This window comes from Mustela putorius, unplaced genomic scaffold (assembly GCF_011764305.1).
Source record: "Mustela putorius furo isolate JIRA1106 unplaced genomic scaffold, ASM1176430v1.1 tig00004007_pilon_pilon_pilon, whole genome shotgun sequence".
Classification (NCBI taxonomy): Eukaryota; Metazoa; Chordata; class Mammalia; order Carnivora; family Mustelidae; genus Mustela; species Mustela putorius.
The window spans coordinates 6,525,627-6,540,368 of NW_025422145.1; the positions used below are offsets into that span (position 1 = coordinate 6,525,627).

Genomic DNA, 14,742 nt, shown 5'->3' on the forward strand with positions numbered 1-14,742 from the left:
GCTGGCTATCTCTGCTCCCCCGCGAGCCACCCTCTCCGGTGGGTCATTCCAGGCCTCTGTGGACGTTCCCAGCAGCGGCTCCAGCTTCCAGCATTCCGGACGCCTCTCGGCAGGGCCCACGTCCGTGAACTACTCCGTGAGTGGCCGTCACTGTACGGGGCACCTGCAGCTCTCTGGCCGGAGCGAGCACAACAGCGTGACCCTGTTGCAGGCCGGGCTCCCGGGCCAGGCCCGCCTGAGCGCCAAGCTGCAGACACACGGTAAGGCACCCAGCGCCCCGCCCCAGGACCGGAGGGCCGGTTCCCCCCACCCCGGGGCCTGCTCGCCACTCTCAGAACCAAAGGACATCCTTACCCTTAAAGCCTTGGTTCTGGGGGGAGCCTGTATTCCTTTCCTAGGCTTGCAAAGATGTGTCCCCTCTACAGTCCTGGAGCCCAGGTGTCCGCAGGGCCGTGCTTCTGCCGAAGGCTCGGTGGGGGGATCCTTTCTGGCCTCTTCCAGCTCCAGGAGGCCCCAGCCGATCCTTGGCTCGTGGCCGCCTCTCTCTGATCTCTGCCTCTGTGTCCGGGCCTCTTCTCTTCTTTTAAGTGACCCCCGTCACTGGCCGAGGGCCCTCCCTACTTCCACAAGACTGCGTCTCGACCTGATCCGCTCTGCAGGGCCCCCATTTCCAGATAAGGCCCCATTCCATTGGTACTGATGCTTACGGCTTCAACATGATTTTTAGGGATAAACAGTTTAACCTCTAATGGAGGGGGTAGGTAGTAAGAGCTCGTGTTGATGGGGTGCTTACCATATACCAGGCAAGCTCTCTGAACACAGAAGCTCAGTGAGCCTGCTCAGCCATCCACTCAGGCCAAGGGACGCTCGGAGCCCGTAGTGGGGCCTCTGAGCCCTCAGGATCCATACCCTCTGTTCTCTCACCCCGTCTTCTGGCCCCTGCTCATTTCACTCCTTGCTAGTCTTCAAACACATGGGGCTTGGCTCCTGCCTCAGGACCTTTGCACAGGCTGTTCCTCTGTCTGGGAGGCTCTTCCCCTGCACGTCTGCTGGTCTCGATCCCTCCCTGCCTTCAAATAGTTTTCAAGTGTCATCTCTTCAGTGAGGCTTTCCCCACCCAGCTTATTTACTGGCATCCCCGCCTCCCTCGAGCTCACCCCATCCCTGGTCCTGGCTTGGTCGCTCTAACATCCTGTGTGACTGACTGACTCAGGACCTTCATTTCTCATTGCCTGTCTTCTGCCCACCCCACCCTAGAATGCACTCTCCACAAGGACAGGGATGATTTTTGCCTGTTTTAGAGAGTGGAGCCTAGTAGTTATTCAGTTAATCTGTTGAGTGAATTCGTGAGTATATGAGGTAGGGGTTAGTCACTGTTCCCATTCTGCAGGGGAGGAAAGGAAGCTCGGAGTGGTGGAGTCACTTGCCCCAGGTCACACAGCCTCAGAACTACGAGATCAGGACCTGAATCCAGGCAGTGTGGCTCCAGGCCCCCCTCTGGCTATCCCCTGTGTAGAATGCAGAGATCAGGAGCCCTCGGGGGCTCCCCTGTCACTTGGGTCATCTTCTCCTGGCCTCAAACTTTTCCACCCTTGGCTTTGAGCCCCCTGCGAGGTGACTGGGTACTTGGAGCAGACAGGGGGACTGACCTCACAGACTGCTCCGAGGAAGGGCTTATTGGGGACATGGGGTGTCAATGAATGGGACGGTCATTCCAGGGTGACCCAGTTCCTGGCCCCTGAGAGGCCTGGCGTGGTCACCTGCGGTCAGGGAGGCATCTCCCCTCCGCACGGCTACCCACGTTCAGCCGTCCCAGCCCCTCGGTGGGGGGCGTTCTCTGCTTGGCCTTAACATTCTCGCTGTGTCTGACCATCTGAAACTTCCCCGGGCTTGGGGACCGGGGCTCCTTCAGTGTGGGCCCCTTCCTCCTCGGGCCCCACCCGTAGCAGGGGCTTGGGGTTGAACACCGCCTCGGAAGGAAGGAAGAGAGCCCTTCCTGGGACCTGTGTGTCCGACGGGCAGGTGTTCTCCGGGGGTGTTCTCTCTCTTCATCGTGGCGGGGTCACTCAGGGTGGGCTGGCTGGGCCCACTTTATTGATGAGGAAATCGAGGCTTAGAGCGCCACCTGCCCCGATGGGCCCAGATGGCAGGGGAAGCAGGTATCCCGGGCAGGAGCTGTGAGCTGCAACAAACCCACCCCCGCCGTCCCCGCTGACATAGGCTAGGGTTCGCCTCTGTACCCGGAGAGCCGCTTCCTACTGCAGCAGGGGGGACTTAAGTCCCAAAATAAGAAGCATGAAGCTCCTGGAATCGCCTTTCCCGGAGGGTCCCATGGAGGCCACATCATGGAGGTGTGGTCGGGCTGGGAGGCAGGATCCCGGAGGTTCCCCCGGGTGCGAGGGATGGGCGGGGACCCTCCATCCTGGGCCGGGTGGGCTCCAGGTCAGTATCATTTGATATCCTCTGCATGTTTGATAAACCCGGAGAGACGTGTTGATTCGTCTGTTTCCCCACTGCCTGCGATGTGTCTGGAGCTGTGCCAAGTGCTGGGAACAGAGCAGGGAACAGACTGACGGTCCTGCCCTCACGGGGCTGACCGACCCCAGGGAGGGAGAAGGAAGGGTCGGGGGGTACTTCAGGTGGGCTCTCAGAGGTGTTATCTCAGCAGCAATCCTGGGGAGAGGAGCTGACCCGGCCGCGCTCATCGAGGGGACACCACCTGGCAGATGAAGTCCCAGAGGCTCTTGAGAAGCAAAAGCCTTGTCTGGCATCGGTCCCACACGCACAGGGAGGTGAACCAAGCCCCCAGCAGCCTGTGCCCTTCTCTGCCCCTAGAGACCCAGACCCGGGCCAGCGTGGCCCTCCACGGAGGGGATGGTGCTATCAGCGTGGACGCGGCAGCCCTGGTGTCCTGGCCGGCGAACGGCTCCCTGGAGCTGCTTGTGAACGCCAGCCACGTGGCTCCCAGTCTCCGGAGGCTGGGCCTGCCCTCGACCACCCAGGTGAGGAGTAGGTGCACCCCCAACCCCGCCAGGCTGGGCTCCCCGCTAATTCCATCCACTTCGTCCTGTTCCCCAGCATGCAGGGGACCAACCACGGGCTCGCCCAACAGATGTCCTGCGCTGTGTCTCTCCAGCACTCGACAATTTGTAGATGCTGGAAGCCCCCGTTCCAGGTGCCCGCCCTGTGTGCTTTCTGCCTTTCTGCTCTCGCCCTCGAGCCAAAGCCCAGCTTTTGCTGTTGGAGCCCCTGCTCCATGCTCAGTGCCGTCCAGGGGGTTTTCCATGGCCTGATTCCTTTCCTCCTCCTAATGCCCTGCGAGGGGCAGGCAGCATAGTTCTTAAGAACCCCAGCTCTGGACATCAGATCCCAGCTCTGACTCACACGGCGTGCTGTGTGACCTCAGGCAAATTCCTTAGCCTCTCTGTGCCCTCAGTCTGTTCCTGAAATGGGGATGATGGTGGTACCGACAACATGGGGTTTGGGAGGATGAAGACAGGGGTGGCGTCTGGTCAAACAGATGCTGTAGAAGCATTTGCTGCTGTGACGACAGTCCCCGTCGTCCCCATCTGTGGGATACACGTGTGTATGTCACCTACTCAAGGTCCCCTAGCAAGGAGGCAGCAAAAGGGACTCAGGCTGGCACCTGGGCCCTTTCCCACGATGCTCTCCCACCTCTGAGAAGGGGAATCTGCTGTGGTCTCCTGAATGGGGCCAGGCCCTGGTCACTGTCACTTGGCTGAAGGTCACCTGTCCGGGCTGGGCTCTCTGGCTGCCCATTCCGGAAGCTTCATTCGCAACCTCTTGTTTCCGGTGACCAGCGCTGCCCTGCCCCCACTGCCCTCTGCCGTGTGGAGAGCCCCGGGTAGCCCTCATGCAGTGGGTCTTTGTCCTTGGTCACTGTACCCCACAACAAAGCAGACCTGGTTTCGCTCTCCCTCACCTCCTCTAAACCACCTTTCCTTGGCTTCAGGCCAGTGATGGGGAGATGTGGGGGGGGCCCATTCTTTGCCGATGTCTGGGGTGTGGGTCTGGTGGGGTGCAGCACCGGCTGCCGGGGGGGGAGCTGCAGAGTGGGGCCAAGGCGGGTCCTCGGGCCCGCTGCACTGCTCACACCTCACGCCTGCCCCTTCCACAGCTCGTGTTCCAGAAGCTCTGGGCAGAGGAACAGATGCTGTCTTCCCTACGGCTGACCTGCGATTCTCAAGCCAGCCTGGTCCTCGACGTGCGTGGCCAGAGCCAGGAGTTCCGGTGAGGGGTTCTCTGCAGCTCTGGGGGTCCCCTCTCCTCCCACCAGAAGAGGGGGTGCGGGGGAGACAATCAGTGGAGCCCTGCTGTGCGCTGACCTCCAACCCCCAGCACCTCCTTGACCCCTCCCCGCAGCCCCACTGCCCAGATGCGGAAAGGAAGGCACAGAGAAGCAAAGTAACTCACCCGAGGTCACACAGCTAGTAAAATAACCTTGACGTTCAGGGATACGACATGGACGAGGACTTGGTCTCACAAGTGAGATGCATGCTAGGCCTCAAATACAAATTAATAATTATTATAGCTCTTCAGCGTGAGGACCTACTGGCTGCCTGGCCCAGCGCTCAGCGGCCTCGCACGTGTATGCGTCCGGGGCGAGGGCTGCCTGGCTCCAGGAACCACACGGGGTCCCTGAGGGGCATGAGGAAGCCAGCTGGGAGCGGTCTAGACCAGTGGTTCTCACCTGGGGCAGGTTTGCCCACCCAGGGTCACTTGGCGACGTCTGGGGAAATTTCCGGTGGCTTCTGGTGGGCAGAGGCCAGAGACCGTGCTAACCCTCACCCAGGGCACAGGTCGGCCCGCGGCCATGGGCCTTCTGGCCCAAGATAGCAGCGCTGCTGTGGAAGAAGGACCAGAAGGGGGCAGCGCCCCACGGCAGCAGCAGTGGGGAGCCCCAAGCACCCCGGCCTGAAGGGCCGCGGTGAGCACAGGGCTGTCAGGGGTGAGCGCAGTTAAAATCCTGCCGTCCAGACCCCACGGAGGCCTCCCCTGCCCAAACCTGAGCCAAGACACTCAGCCCAGTACCCCTGCAGCCCTTTTGCTGAAGGGGAAACTGAGGCCCAGAGGTGCTATATCCCGCATGCCAGAACCAGGTACGGGCCAGGTGGGGGTCAAAATGTGGATCATCTGGCACCAGGCTGTGGCCCTAACCACAGCCCTGCTCGGCCCTCAGGCCCGGGGCACGTGAACGGCCCTGCCTGGGTTCTGGGTGTGTCCGTGGATCTCCTGTCCTCTGCGGGTGGGGGAGGCTGGTCTGAATCCTGACCCAGCCCTGGGCGCCCACAGGCTGGCCTCAGACACTCTCCTTGTCTCCTTCTAGGAAAGAGCTGCAGCTGTCCGGCCGGCACAGCCTCCCCGCCCTCCTGGGCCGCTGCCCCCGCAGAGCCTCAGTCTCAGCCAAGGTAACTGTGCCCAGCCGCCCCGAGCCCTAACTGGTTCCAGAGGCCCTGCCCGTGGTGGGCGGGGGCCGTGCCGCCCGGGCCCCAGCGGGGAGGGCTTACGCATCCACATCTGCGTGCACAGGCCTGCTGCAGGCCCCAGGGGGCTGCCCCCTGAAACCCCTGGCTCCAGCTTTCTCAAACATCCCCAGGCTTACATTCCTGGGCCAGGCCCGGAGCCCCCAGCTGGGCCCACAAGACCCTGGGGAGTAGGGGAGGCCTGGCACCGCCTCACCCGACCTGGCGTGCTGCCTTTGAGCCGAGCCCCACCGTCTCCCGGGTGCCCCAGCTTCTTCTGATGGCCCAGTCTTCCCCCATATCTTCCTGCCCTTGTCCGCAAATCCTTTCCCCACCTGGTACCCCCAGGACAGCCCGCGGCCATGCATCTGGCTTGCATGTAGCATTTGGGGGCCCTGGGGTGAAGGTAGGGGGGTTGACAACAGGCCCAGGCTGGCAGCCCCCTCCGCACTCTGTTGCCATGACCTGTTTGCCAGTCTGCCCCTCTTCCCCAAATCAGGAGTGCCCAGCATCCGGCCCAGGGCCCAGCACATAGTAGGTGCTCATGAAAGATGTTGGCTAACGAGTGAGTGACTGGTTGTTACATTCGCCCAGCTCCTTGCTTGGTTCGCCCCCCAGCCACCCAGTTTTGTTAACTGCCCACCCTGCGCAGGCCCGCTGCCTTTGATCCCAGAGCACCTACTGTGTGCCTGGCACTGCCCTAGCACGTTCCCACATGGTTTTAGCATTTCCCAAGCATCCCTGCCACCTGCATGTTCCGGGGTCTCTTTGTTTCCCCCCCGGTCTTTATTTTGAAGAGTTTTCAACATATAGAAAAGTTATTTTAGGACCGAGAACATTCCCCAGTTGTTAATAACCTGCCACAACTTTGTTTGTACTTATCTGTCACATATCTTCTTTCTCTAGTCCTACACATGCCCACGTACATTTTCCCATTAAGGGACGATATGGACATGTTTCTGGGCACATACCTCTTTACTCCTACATGCTTGGCTGAGTGGTTCCAATGACAAGGCAATTTTCTTACATAACACAGCATAATTAGAAAATTCAGGAAGTTGAACATGATGTAGTCATGCTGTTATTTAATATACGGTCCCTAATCACCTTTCCCAGTTGCCCCAATAATGTTCTTTCATGCTGAATTTTTTATTTGTCTGTTTTTCAGTTTGTTTTAAACCCAAGAGACACCTCAGGATCACCCAAAGAATTTAGTTGCCGTGTCTCTTGAGGGAGTTAATCTAGAACAGAGGTCTGCAAACTTGGACTATAAGTAAATGTCTTATCCTTTAAACCCAGTACGATCTCTGTTGTAACTGCTCAGTGCTGCCACCGTCACAGAAAAGCAGCCATAGACAGGATGTAACTAAACGGCCATGGATGTGTTACAATAAAACTTTATTTACAAAACCATGTGGTGGGCCGAATGTGGCCTAAAGCAGACCCCTGAACCAGAAATTCTTCTACCCCGTACCTAGTTTTCCCCCATTGTTCCATTATTAAATGTTTTAGACCCTGGAAAATTAAAGCAATTTTACAGTGAATGTCCACGTTCATTTACTCACCCCTGTTCCACTCCACTTGCTTTGTCAGCACTTTATCCTGAATTTTTGACACATTTCAAAGTAAATTGCGGGTTTCGATAGATTTTGCCCCTAAGAATTTCATTGTCTTTAACCACCTTTAAAAAAAAAAAAAAGATTTTATTTATTTATTTGACAGTAGGTAGAGAGAGAGAAGGGAGGAAGCAGGCTCCCCACGGAGCAGAGAGCCCGATGCGGGGCTCGATCCCAGGACCCTGAAATCATGACCTAAGCTGAAGGCAGAGGCTTTAACCCACTAAGTCACTGAGGCGCCCCTTTAATGACCTTTAAAAAAAAGATTTGAGAGAGAGAGAGAGAGACTCTATGTATGTGCGTGTGTGCGCATGCCCACACAGGGAGGAGGGGCAGAGGGAGAGAGAGGATCTCAACCTGGGTTCACGCTGAGCACAGAGCCTGGTAAGGGTCTCAATCTTAGAACCCCGAGATCATGACCGGAGCCAAAATCAAGAGTGAGACACCTCACAGACGCCGCCACCCAGCGCCCCAGTCCTTAACCACCTATAAGAAGTCACACGTTGACAATTTTGAAATGTCCAGGCACTGGTTTTGCAGAAAATCCTCCATGTGGATTTGTCAGACTCTTTGTTCAAGATTCAGGGTGACCGAATTAGCCTTGACTGAGGTCAGACCTATCTGCGGAGCTGTTTAAGAATGCCTCCCCAGCCTGTTTGCGGAGGTTCTGTCTCTCCCAGCTGTCGGTAGGGGACAGAGTCTCTGTGTGTAGCTGGCGCCCTACCTGATTCTGTCACGTAGCCAGTCTGGAAGAGAGCACACTGTCTGGTACAATTTTCACATCGACACATTAAGGAAGTGTCATCATCCCAGTGTATCGGGTTAGAAAGCAGAGACTGCGGTGGTGAAGGACCTACCCGCTGTGACGGAGCGCCGGAGCCCGCATCTGCTGGCTAGCCCAGCCCGTGCCTCGTTCCTTGCGCTAGACTGCCCCCTGCCGCCCACTGTGGTAGTGCAGCTGGAATTCTTGCCCGATGGCCGGTAGCTGTCTTCCAGCCGGTGGGACAGCAGCTGGAAGGAGGGGGAGGTGGCTGTCATTGGCCTACACCGAGGCTCAGGACCCTCCTTCCACCAGATTTCAAACAGTCCAGGAAGCCGCGGGTATCTGGGGCCACAGCCTCCAGCCTGGAGCCAGGATCTGCAGGAATATGCCATCAGAGACCAAGGAGAAAATATCTCACCTGCTTTTCTTCTGGCCCAGCTACAGTATTTGGAGCGTGAGGCCGAGAGCACGATTTCCTTCGAGGGGGAGGACCATCATTTCCATGTGGGCACCAGGCTGCTGACGACAAAGGCCAGTGTTACCAACATCATCAGGCTGGAGCAGACCTTCCCCCAGGTGCATGGAGGGTGACCAGGGTGGGCTGGGGGAGGGCGCTCCGGGGGCAGCTCCGGGAGAAGAGAGGGGTTTTTGAGGGGCTCTGGAGTGGGGGAAACGTGCTGGAATGGGTTCTCAGCTGCTCTCATTGTGCATTCCTCCCTCCCTCCCATGTTACTTGTTGAACCCCTAGTAGGGCCCAGGGCAGGAACCACTCAAGAAGTTGAGAGTATTGCCAGGGACAGGACTGGTGGGTCCTTCCTCTCACCAACTGCACAGTCTGCTGGGGAGGAAATCACACAAATAAATAAGAAAACATTCCAGATGGAATGTATCCAGATGGATACATTCTAGAAAGAAAAGAAAATGGGATGATTAAGAGTGGGTGTGTGGCCAGGCAGCAGGTGGCCAGGAAGGCCTCACAAGGAAGGTGACATCTGAGCTAGTCCCAGATGACAAGCAAGTGACAGCCATTTGAAGATCTGGTGGAAGGGCATTCCAGGCTGAGGGAACAACACATACCAAGGGCCTGGGGCAGGAACGAGTAGGCTTGTTTGAGGCATGGCCGCTGGCCTGGAGCAGGGTGGAGCAGTAGGAGATCGTGGGGTCTGATCGTAGGGCATGACAAGCCACAGGGAGGAGTTTGGATTTAGTTTTCTGAAATTGGAAGCTTTTGGGGAGGCACAGTCCAAATGAAGATTTCAGATCCCTCCAGCGGCTGTATGGGGAGAGACCTACAGGGGGCAGCAGAGATAGCAGTGAGGCAGCCACTGTGCTTAGTGAGGCAAGAAATAATGGTGTCTTGAGTCAAGGTAGGGCAGTAAGACCTTCAAGAGTAAACTCCCCCCCTCCTCCTGGCAAGTCTCCCTGCAGGGCCCCTGACCACCCCCTCAAAGGGGGCACCCACCTAACGGGGAGAGTCCCCTTCTCTGAGCTTTTGCACAGACCCACCTTCCTGCCTAGAATGCCCTTCCTTGCATTGTCCTCCAACTCTTTCTCTGTGTTCCTTTGCCTGTTGAGTATCTTGCCATTCTTGTCACCTGGGCCCATCATTTTCTGTCTCTGTGATGTCTCCCATCCATCAGGAGCCCGTGAAGGGCCAGGGCCCGTCTTGGTTATTTGTACCCCCATGCTCAGCCCTGGGTCCGGATCCTAATACATGCTCAGTACTTGTCTGAGAAACCCTAGTCCCAGCCACAGCAGCTCGTACGCGGCAGTGCCCACGGGTCGGCCCTGGGCGGACACACCCTCGCATCATCTCAGAGGTTAGCGCTGTCCGTCTCATCCGCTCTTACAGACGGGGAAACTGAGCTCAGAGAAGTTAGGAAACCGGCCCAAGGCCACACAGCTTGGAATGGAGCTGAGGTGATGTGTTCAGAGGGCGACACAGTCTCCCAGTGTCCCGCTCCCCGTGCCCCACACCCCTCCCTCCCATTGTCTGCCCATCCCTGGGGAGCCTTTGGCTTTATGACGTCCCAGTAAACCGTTCATGCCCCACAGACGTTCCCTGTCTTTCCTCCTCTGAAAGTAACTCTTCTTTCCTACCCGAAGCAGGAGCGTGGGCCGGGCTCCCTGGTGACCCAGAGCGGTCTTTCTCTTCTAGCTCAGAGCCCTTCCCAGGCAGCTGGTCCTGCAGACCTTGTACGAGACAGCCCGTGGGACCCACATCCTGCACCAGACAGTTCTGTGGGATGACCAGGAGGCGGAGCTCAACGGGAGCCTCTTGGGGCCCTTCCCCAGGCCCGCTGGGAACCTCAGCATCCAGGGTGAGTGTGTGAGAGGTCACCAGCAGGGGGCGCTGTTCGCTCAGCGAAGGATGTTTGAACAACTGTATCCCAGGTGCCGTCCCAGGCCCTGGGGATCCATCTGGAAGTAAGACGGCCCCAGGTCCCTGCCGACAGGGGCAGAGGTGGTGAGCAGGGGTGTGAACATGAAGGAAATCGCATCAGAGTGTTTCTGAGAGTGAGAAGGGTTGAATTGAGGGGTGTAGGGCTCCTTCGGGTGGGGTAGGTGGGAAAGGCGTGTTTGAGGAGGTAACGGCCGTGCGGAGCCCTGAATGAGGAGGAAGAACTGGCCGTGGCAGGGATCTGAGGAGGGGTATCTCAGGCAAAAGGGAAAGTAGGTGCAAAGGCCCTGAGGTGGGAACAAAGTGGGTGCTGGAGCCACAGCAGCAAGGCCGGTGTGGCCGGAGTGCACTGAAGTCGGGGGGAGGAGAGGAGACCAGCGGGAGGGCTGAGGGACCCAGGTCACACAGGGTCCCGGCCCCCCAGCCCAGAGTTGGGGCTACCCTGAGTGTAAGACAGGAAGTGTGTTAGATGGGGCCCTGAGCAGCCCCAGGGGGTTTCAGAGCGGAGGCCGACGGTCAGCAGGGGAGGCGAGTGCTGTCCCCAAGGGCTTGGAAGGGGCCATGCTGTCACACGGACTGTCAGTTTCTGTGAGACGAGCCCCCACCACACAGAGCAAAGCCTGCCCTGCCGTCTGCCAAGTGGGAAACACAGTGCAGACCCCACTCCCGGGGGCATGGCTTGCTGGGTGGCATCCCCAGATGCAGACGGCATCCCCCCAGGGTCACGGCTGCTGCCACCCGTGTACCCCACAAGGCAGGGGAAACGCGTAACTCCTCCGCCCACCAGGACAGCATGTGTGTGTGCAGGTGTGCGTGCACGGGGTTTGTGGGGGTGCCGAGCAGCCTGAGGACCCTGCTCTCTGGTTACAGAGCATGGGAGCTGGGGGGGTCAGGGAGTGGAAGGACTGAGGGTTATGGTGCTAAGTGTGGGGCCCACAAATGTGGTCACTGTTCCCTGGACCAGTGATGGCTCCTCAAGACGCAGCTGTGTCGGCGTCTCTGGGCACACTTCCCAGGAGCCAGCGTGGGGACAGGTGGCACCCCTTCCAGAGAGTTGAGGTCCCCGAGGTGGCCTTTGTCTACTGCGGCATCTCTGCTTGCCTCCTGCCCACGGGTCTGGGAAGACAGGACCCACTGGTGGCCTCACAAGCTGCGGTCACCTGAGGCAGGAGGTCAGGGCAGCCGGGCTCTGCTGAGGGGACAAGGGAGGGAAACCTAGAGGCACGGCGACTGGCCGCTGTGAGGCCTCAGCTGTGGGGGCACCACCTGTGTCACACTCTGGGACAGAAGGAGAGCGGAGGACAGCTGAGTGTGGCCCCAGTGGGACACCGGGGACCCACAAGCGTGAGGGAGGTTCGATGGTGCAGGACATGGGCTGGGAGCTGGACCAGGTTTTGCTGGGTGACAAAGATTTGGAGCTCTCCTGGGGACAGCTCGGGGAGTGCATGGAGTGGTGTGGTGGCCGAGTGAGGGCTGACCCTCTGAATTTTGAGCAGATGACCTGAGCACAGGGGGGCACGGCTACCTGCCCTAGTTGGCGGCTGTGCCCACTGAGATCCCCCTGAGCCCACGTGCTCCCCTCACGTGCCTGCCTCTCCCTGTGTCCCCCTCCCAGCAGAGCTCACCCACCCGCTGCCTCTGTCTCTGTCCCCACCACGGCGTGGCAGCCTCCGTCTGTCCTGCGAGCACTCACGACACAGACACCAGGACGACCTGCTCGTGGGCTGGGGTGGCAAGGACCAGGTAGGTGTCAGGGCCAGAAGGAGACCCCTGGAACTCCATGGAGCCTGGAACCTGAGCGGGACACTCGGGGCTTGGGCCTGCCTGGCGGGACCCAGTCCCCGGGAGACAGCAGGAAAGGCCCTGGGTAGGGGGTGGAATCGGGTTCCAGCAACGCGTGAACCACAATAAGAATGCCACTGGCTGACACCTGCTGGGGGCTGTTCAGTCCCGCTTTCACATGATGGAATCAGAGCCCAGAGAGGTATAGCCACTTGCCGGGAGTCACAGAGCTCGTGGAAAGCAGGGCTGGCATTCTTAGAAAGGCCTCCAGTCCGCTCATCATACACTGTCCCTGTCCGCTCTGCTCCAAGCCTTGACGTTCTCCTCTGCTGAACGGGCTGCCTCTCCCAAGGGCCTCCTCAGTGCTGGGCTGTGTGCTCGGAGCCCGCTGGCCCCACACCTGGCCCCGGGAGGCTGTCTGTGCAGGGCCAGGGGGTGGGGAGGGAGTGGCCTCTCTGGGCAAGGCCTCCAGCTCCGCCTGTCCCCCCACTGCAGGTGCTGGCCTCGTCCTCTCTGCAGCTGGGGAAGGGCAAGCTGGCCGGCCGCCTGGCCCTGGCTCACCCCTTCAGCCTCTCCTTGTGGCGCATCGAGGCCAGTGGCCTCGCTGAGGGCAGGGGTGGCCGGCGGAGCGCAGAGGTGAGTGGGGAGCATCCGATGGGCCCCTGATGGGGGACTCTGGGGGGGGTGGGCAGCTGTATGGCTGAGCGCCCAGCCCACCCCCTGGGTACCGCGTGCAGGGGCAGAAGGTTGTGCTTGTCTCCTGTTGGGACGGACTCTTGCAGAGTCAGACTCCTGAAACATGCAGCCTGAAGCATCCTTCATTTGTTCATTCCTTCACCTACTATTAAGCACCTACTGCATGCCAGGCAGGGCTGGGAGCCCACACGTTAGCAGGGCAAGAGCTTACAGGCATGACCTCACTGGACACACATACGTACATACATAAAATGATTCATTTATATCCTTGTCACTTGAGTCGGGAGCCGCAGGGGATCCCCGCAGGGCGGCTGGGCTCCTTGACCAGCCGGTGGCCTGTGGCCGCTCATGGACTCTCTCTGAGCCACGGAGTTCTCAGCTGTGAAATGGAAGACAGCTGGCCAGGGTGGGTCAAAAGTCAAAAGTAGATCCTTCGGGCCAGGCCGGAGACCCTGTCTAAAATTCAAGCCAGCGAATGAAGGAAAAATGAAGAGCTGTGATAAGCCCGGTGAAGAAAGTGGTGAGGAGGCAGAGACAGACGCTCATCAGAGGGGTGGTCAGGGAGGGCCTGGGAACTGGCATTGAGGCATCTAAGGTCTCCCAGGCTGGGCTGGGCTCTGACGCCTGCAGACAAGGAGGGATGCCAGTGTCTCTAGGTCCCCGCCTTTGTCCCCTACAGTGGCGGGCTCCACCCTCCCCACTGGCACCAGCCTTTCCCACGCCCCTCCTTCCTTCTCCTCCATCCCTAGCGCACACCCAGATGGAGAGCATCAGCCTCCCCTCCGCCCCTCTCCTCCACCACCCTCCGTCTCTGTGCAGGTCCAGCTGGCCTGGGACAGAGGGCAGCCCGTGACCTTGCACCTCGCTTGGACCAACAGGTCCTCAGCGTTCAGTACCATCTGGGATGGCTGCCTGGCCGCCTCCCCGGGGCAGGTATGCACTGGCTGGACTGCCAAGCCACGCACGGGGCTCTCCCTAACGCGGGGTCTCTGTGTGGACTCCCCCCAAGTCCCACACTCCATCCTCTTGTCAGCTCCAGGAAATTTGGGGTCTAAGTGCCCTCAGGGCCTGTGGGGCCTTAACACAGACCCCAGCCGTGTTCAGCGAGCAGCTCGATCTGGCCTGGGACCGACGCCTGGTGCAGCAGAACCTGACGTATGAGGTGAGGCCTAGAAAGCCGGGTCCCAGGCAGGTCACCCTTGGAGGTGGGCGGGCGGGGGGGACCTGCTGTAGAAAGTGCCTGGCTCTGAGGCCATGGGGTCCTGTGCCAGTGCTAGCCGGGCTGCAGGATCGTGAGCATTTCATTTCTCCACTGTGAGCCCCGGTGCACGCATCTGTAAAATGGGTACAAAAATCCCTCCCTGACTGGCACATAGGGGCAGCTCTGGGAGATGAGGGAAGCGAGGCGTCCTGCCCGAGGTGAGTACTCCGAGCAGAAAAGGGAAGGGGCTTTTGGGGGCATGAGTTCAGGTTCCTGGAGGTGTCAGGGTCGGGGTCTCCCCAGTATCACTGCCTACAGGGGACTGCTGCTGGGGCCGAGCACTGTTCTGTAGAGCCTGGGACAGGGACCGGGCCGAGGAGAAGTGGGAGCAGCTGGCCCTGAAAGCCAGCCTGGCTCCTGCTGGGGTCTTTCACCGTGGGTTCTGGGACCCCTTAGGCTCAGGCCCCCGGTGCTCCCATCAAACACCTGCCCAGAGTACAAAGGCGTGTTGTGGCCTCACAGTGCCCTCGCATTGCAGAGGCACTGGCCGTCCCAGCCAGACCGGCTCCATGCACAGGCCGTGCTCGAGCAAGTCTTCACCTTCCCCGGCTCCTGCGCCACACACAGCCTCCAGGGACAGGTGGAGACCGACTACGCCCACTGGTTGCGCCACTCCCTGCACCTGGGGCTCTGCGACCTGCCCAGGGTGAGTCTGGTCTGGGGAAGAAGCCGACTGGGGACCCGTGCGGGGAGGAGGAGGAGACAGGACAACATCTGGGGAGCACAGGGGTGTGAGCGAG

General features: G+C 59.5%; 1 protein-coding gene across 4 annotated transcripts in view; it reads left to right on the forward strand.

Annotated features, from left to right (window-relative positions):
• Positions 1 to 14,742, forward strand: part of LOC101689973 — a 127,060-nt gene that overhangs the window by 101,301 nt on the left and 11,017 nt on the right. For all 4 annotated transcript variants that reach the window (XM_013055141.2, XM_045072035.1, XM_045072036.1 and 1 more), the window contains 11 exons: positions 53 to 260; positions 2,836 to 3,002; positions 4,139 to 4,251; positions 5,348 to 5,429; positions 8,301 to 8,438; positions 10,021 to 10,183; positions 11,879 to 12,006; positions 12,541 to 12,681; positions 13,561 to 13,674; positions 13,775 to 13,903; positions 14,481 to 14,648. In XM_013055141.2, the coding sequence (XP_012910595.2) occupies positions 53 to 260; positions 2,836 to 3,002; positions 4,139 to 4,251; positions 5,348 to 5,429; positions 8,301 to 8,438; positions 10,021 to 10,183; positions 11,879 to 12,006; positions 12,541 to 12,681; positions 13,561 to 13,674; positions 13,775 to 13,903; positions 14,481 to 14,648 (1,551 nt within the window). The remainder of the gene's footprint in view (positions 1 to 52; positions 261 to 2,835; positions 3,003 to 4,138; positions 4,252 to 5,347; positions 5,430 to 8,300; positions 8,439 to 10,020; positions 10,184 to 11,878; positions 12,007 to 12,540; positions 12,682 to 13,560; positions 13,675 to 13,774; positions 13,904 to 14,480; positions 14,649 to 14,742) is intronic.